Here is a 6,000-nt window from a genome sequence, read left to right on the forward strand (position 1 = left end):
AAATAACATGCTTGAATGTGGGTGTATCTTATTACATCAGAGTACATCCAAATCAGGTGTATAATGATTAAGATTGAAAGCCATAATCAAGGCCCACACAACATTTTTTGTTTTTCATACTACTTTATAAGGAGTTACTTAGAATAAAATTGCTCATTAGAGTGATAAAAATACTGGTTGACTAAGTGCTTCTTTTTTTTTTAATTAGGTTTGGTTTCTGAATGCATTTTTAATGTTTATTCTGCCAGTATGTATACTAAGGAGTATTTTTTTTTTTTTTTTTTTAAATATTTACATTGGGGAGAAAGTAACACTTATGGTATGTCTGCGCCTTTCTCCTGACTGGTTTTGGGTTGGGGAGGTATTGTGGAGGGGTTTTAGATGATGTGGGTAGTTTGAGGAGGGATATGTTTTATCAATTATATAATATATACATACATAATCAATAAAATATAAAACTAAATTTACATATATGGTACAGAAATGATGGGATGATGTAATGTTGGGAAATGGTGGGATGATGGTATGGTAATCGGCGGTTACAAATGGGCTAGTTGTTGTTGTACTAAGGAGTATTTGAACAGTTTTGAAAAGTAAATAGCTAGTGATGCAATGCAATAACAAAATGAAGGTTGAGATCAGATATCAATACAAAAGGACAAACTACTTATACATTAATACTGCATTAAAATACTTACAATTTGGAATATTGTGTGGGACCTGCTACTTTCTTCATTCATATTTGTGGCACCTTTTTGTCTGTTCGCTTCTCCCTGAAATTAAACACACAATGATTAAAAATATTTGTCGGAGACTGTCAATAGTACGGACACTAAACGTCACGCAAGCGCGCCCTCTGGTGGCGTTTCCGGTGAAACAACATTTTGGCGCGCTTGGCAGAGTAGTGGTGGTCGGCGTGGCGTCCGCGGAGCTCAGTCTTGGTCGAGTCGTCGTGCTGCGCACATCTCGATACTGCCTTTCGTTACGTGTAGTGTACCTAGTGTTATTGCCTAGTGTTGTAGTACTGTTGTAGATCCATATTGTAAAGTGTGTAAAGTGTCTTTTGAAATTAAAGTGTAAAGGTTCTTCTAACCTAACAGACAGACATGTGTTGCTGGGGAGTTTGTTCCGCCACTTCTTCTCCCCAAGCCAAAACACATAGGAAGTGGCGAAGGGCGGGCGTTTTGGGGGCTGTCTTTTGTTCTGACTAATTTGAATAAACGTTTGACTTTTGAGTTCGTTTGAGTTAATTTTGAGTTTCTTTGAGTTATCTCTTTGCTTGATTACCCTAACTGATGTCGGACGATAGTGCCATCCTGATGTTCGCCTCCGACATCAGAAGTGGGATGTAATCCGAATGCCCACATGTGTTAAGAATTCGCCATGCGAAGATAAAATTCTGCCCTTTGCCAAAAAAAAATAAAAATAGAACGTCGATAATTTCAAATGTGAGTTTGTAGTAGAAGATTTATTGAGAATTTCAGCGAAGGTACAAGTATGGTAACCACGGTTATGGTAATGGTATCGTTTTCCATTGTTATATGTCAAGCTAGTTATCGAGGGTATGCTAGAAAATTAACCGAATCTGTCTTTTTTTCATGTTTCAACAATGACGGTGGTTATTGTGCAATCTGGCGACAAAATTACTGCGGAGCATCCCAGCTGCCAGGAGCCTGACGTGTCATCGTAAGGTCGGAGTGTTAGTGCTCGTGCATCTACGTGGCTTCACGTCCGCGAAAGCCTTGCTGTACTGCGCGCCATAGCGATGTGCGCATCGTCATGCGCGTTGAGGTGTTGAGTGGAAACCCGGTGAGACCGATCCATTTTTGCTTTATTTTGAGGTTATTTGTCTTACGACATTTATAAACTTGAGAGACAGTTTCAGTCTCGTTGATTGCGCTACCACTGCGCTTATTAATTGGTGGAATCGTAGATAATCAGAAACCTAGGTTCACAGGTTTGATCCCAGAGTTGAAAATTATTAGTTACCTGATCTCATCAATATCCTAAAGTTAGAATATTTCAGTTTTTGCGTCATTTGATTGAATTGTGCATCAGACGATAGATTTTTGGTAAAGTGTTACGTTCACCTACTCTGTAATTTCGTTGCGCTAAGTTGTACCAATGATGGAGACCGGGGTGACTTGGAAAAGACCCGTTGGCCTGTGTGATGGCATCGGGGTGACCAAGAAGAGACCTATGTAAAGTCTGCGGTACTGTTGTTTTTATTGTGCTAAGCTGTACCTAAGATGGGTATCGGGGTGACCTGGAAGAGACTCGTTGGCCTGTGTGACGGCATCGGGGTGACCAGGAAGAGACCCGTGTACATCTGTGGTACAGTTGGTGTCATGTCACTGTGGTTGTTAATGTGGTCCCTAGGAGGCCAGGATGGGCTGAGAGCTCGGCTAAGGGACACGACGGTTTTGGGAAGCCTATCGAGTAGAAGGCGTTGATGTGAATGACAACCGTAGCTGTAATGATTTTGTAATTTACAAGTTCAGTCTGACTAGCAATTCGATCTTTCTTTGATTTCGTGCTTAGAATTTAATGTAACTAGTTTCTTCTTAAAACCCATAACATGTGTTTAGGTCTTACCATCGAGAAGGTTTGTTGCCGACCCATATGTTGTCAATATTTGATGCCTAAGCACTTTCCATTTCTGACTTAACAGATAACATCTAAGGTGAACCGAGCCTGGAGAACAGGACGAGGTCCACTAGTCAAGCGGCGGGCGAGGTGCGCTGCAGTTGCTGTTTGGAGCGTCATCCTCCCCCGGATTCGTCGTGGAGGCCGTATGAGTTGCGGCAGGCCAGGACATCGCATGTCATCGCACAAGGTGAAAGCATTCTATTGCATTGAAAATGTTTAGATTGATCAGACAAACTTGACAATGACTAGCCTGTGTGGCAGCTAGGAGCCTGTGTGGCAGCTAGGAGCCTGTGTGGCAGCTAGGAGCCTGTGTGGCAGCTAGGAGCCTGTGTGGCAGCTAGGAGCCTGTGTGGCAGCTAGGAGCCTGTGTGGCAGCTAGGAGCCTGTGTGGCAGCTAGGAGCCTGTGTGGCAGCTAGGAGCCTGTGTGGCAGCTAGGAGCCTGTGTGGCAGCTAGGAGCCTGTGTGGCAGCTAGGAGCCTGTGTGGCAGCTAGGAGCCTGTGTGGCAGCTAGGAGCCTGTGTGGCAGCTAGGAGCCTGTGTGGCAGCTAGGAGCCTGTGTGGCAGCTAGGAGCCTGTGTGGCAGCTAGGAGCCTGTGTGGCAGCTAGGAGCCTGTGTGGCAGTTGGTAGCCTGTGCGGCAGTTGGTAGCCTGTGTGGCAATTGGTAGCCTGTGTGGCAGTTGGTAGCCTGTGTGGCATTCAAGTGTGAGCGATATTAATAAGCCTGTGTGGCGTAATTATGACCCTATGTGGTTCTGTGGTTCAGATGGATCTGTGTGACTTTTGTTCAGTGTGCTACATAGTGGTCAGGAGTGGCCGAGGTTGTACTGTGCATACTGTGCTGTGTTTGTGTTGTTGCAGATTAACCCACGAGGACGTGGGTCTACGCAGGATGGCCGTGTCGGAGACTGTCAATAGTACGGACACTAAACGTCACGCAAGCGCGCCCTCTGGTGGCGTTTCCGGTGAAACAACATTTTGGCGCGCTTGGCAGAGTAGTGGTGGTCGGCGTGGCGTCCGCGGAGCTCAGTCTTGGTCGAGTCGTCGTGCTGCGCACATCTCGATACTGCCTTTCGTTACGTGTAGTGTACCTAGTGTTATTGCCTAGTGTTGTAGTACTGTTGTAGATCCATATTGTAAAGTGTGTAAAGTGTCTTTTGAAATTAAAGTGTAAAGGTTCTTCTAACCTAACAGACAGACATGTGTTGCTGGGGAGTTTGTTCCGCCACTTCTTCTCCCCAAGCCAAAACACATAGGAAGTGGCGAAGGGCGGGCGTTTTGGGGGCTGTCTTTTGTTCTGACTAATTTGAATAAACGTTTGACTTTTGAGTTCGTTTGAGTTTGTTTGAGTTTCTTTGAGTTATCTCTTTGCTTGATTACCCTAACTGATGTCGGACGATAGTGCCATCCTGATGTTCGCCTCCGACATATTATTAAAATTTTTAATCTAGTATGTATTCTTCTAGAAAATCTGGCATATTCATGAACCATCAACATCTACTTTTTATATGAGATACATAAAGGTGATCTTATATTTAAGAGTGCAGCAGTAATTGACTAGGGCACAATAGTATATAAAAAGTCATAATAAGATTATGTCGCAAACTGGCCACAAATAGCAAACGATGGAAGAAAAATTACTACGGGGAGGCTTTACCCAGCATAGCCAATAAAAAATAAATGATTATGTGATCTAAACTTACCTCTTTCATAGCTTCTAGTATTTCTTCCGGTGAAGAGGTGACTTTCTCAGTGGCTTCCACTTTGATTCCCTGATGGGATTCAGTGATCTTAACATATTTTTTGCTCAGATTAAATAGATCTCTCAACGTCTCATTATAGATTTCTATGTAAGACACTCTGAAAGTACAATTATTTTATGTAATAAGTTACACTGTTGTGTTGCATAACTAGATTCAATTGTATAACCATTTATTTAGATAGTTGGGGCAGTCATCATATTGTTTGGCTCTATGATAAAACCTGTTTGTTTGTAATTTTACCCATGACTATGTAATTTCTGACAGTAAATAGAACAATCACTTACAATAATAAGCCTTAATGTTGATATGAAAGTCTAAATGTAAGTGGGTATGTTTCTCCCTCATATTAAATGAACGGAATGGATTTTCAGTTAAATCACAGTTAAAAGCTAGTGTAACATACTACGCATACAGCCGATTTGTACCTATGTTATTTTACAACCACATACAAATTCACTCTCAGACATTGGTAAGACCAAAACTCAACTTACCCTAGCCACCACAATAGTGTAAACATATTTTAAGCCATACATAGATTACGTAACTTATTACATACACTTTATTGAACTTGGCAGAAAAATACTTAAAATATTCAAATTAGGTCTACCAAATAGATTATTGAAAGTAATTGATCTCAATGTAAATTTTTATCATTATCTAGCTATGTGATAAGAAGCCAACGTTTTGCTGATTACGTTTACTATCAATCAGATTTATGTATATTATTTTAATGCCGAGTTAAAGCTTCTGTTTGTATAACCTTGATTCATGATTTTAGAACTATGCAATAAGTTCTGATAGGAAAGTAGTAGCTCAATAACTTTCACCCTCAGTTTTTAAAGAATTTATGTTCATAGTGCTAGTTTTACTCAAAGCGAACAAAGTTAGAATATGTTTCACCTCACTAAGAAGTCTCGGTCAGGAATGTTCTTGATAATCTCAAACAAGTTGATGACTGCCAGTGGAATGATTCCAGGCGAGCTGTCTGTCCCAGTCATGGTGTAAGTCTTGCCCGAGGACGTCTGTCCATAAGCAAATATGGTGCCATTGAAGCCAGCCGTCGCGGCTTCCACGATCGGCTTCGCAATATCATTGTACACCTCTGCAGTGTTCGTATCTTTGTCGTAAACTTTTTCTGCAATAACATTTTCCTCGATTAGCATTCGCTTAACGTAATAGCCTTCGATTCTGTGACGTATGAACGGCAATTCATTACAAGACTTGAGCAAAATTTAATGGTTAAAAGTTTCACTTACCAAAAGTGAAAGACTGGCCGTTTTCTTTGCCATTGTGTCCGAGCTGGTAAAGCGTATTATTCTTGACCCGCCACTGGTAAGAAAGTTTATCTTCAATTTCACGCGAAATTAGAGGTCTAACTTTGACAACTACTTTTATATTGTCACTCATTTTCTTTCATTATTTTCTACAACTTCCTAATAAGTTATAAGCATTAGCAAAAGTAGGACTGGAAATGAAACACAATCATTATTCTAAAATGTGCGACCTAAGCAATTACAGCGTTTAGAAAACAAACGTAAACAGAACACTAAAATAACCGACATGCGATTTCAAACTGAAAAAATAGAATT

At 41.2% G+C, this 6,000-nt stretch overlaps 1 protein-coding gene across 4 annotated transcripts in view; it reads right to left on the reverse strand.

The window, feature by feature from the left end:
• LOC110383388 (kinesin-related protein 4) overlaps positions 1-6,000 on the reverse strand; it is a 29,386-nt gene extending 23,386 nt beyond the window's left edge. For 3 of the 4 annotated variants that reach the window (XM_064036717.1, XM_064036716.1, XM_064036715.1), the window contains exons 1-4: positions 5,668-6,000; positions 5,312-5,546; positions 4,352-4,508; positions 699-773 (exon numbers count right to left, since the gene is read on the reverse strand). In XM_064036717.1, the coding sequence (XP_063892787.1) occupies positions 699-773; positions 4,352-4,508; positions 5,312-5,546; positions 5,668-5,818 (618 nt within the window). In that variant the 5' untranslated portion in view covers positions 5,819-6,000. Of the gene's footprint in view, positions 1-698; positions 774-4,351; positions 4,509-4,902; positions 5,041-5,311; positions 5,547-5,667 lie in introns of those variants that run through there. The other variant, XM_064036718.1, reaches the window with a different exon arrangement.

This window comes from Helicoverpa armigera, chromosome 10, assembly GCF_030705265.1.
Source record: "Helicoverpa armigera isolate CAAS_96S chromosome 10, ASM3070526v1, whole genome shotgun sequence".
Taxonomy (NCBI): Eukaryota; Metazoa; Arthropoda; class Insecta; order Lepidoptera; family Noctuidae; genus Helicoverpa; species Helicoverpa armigera.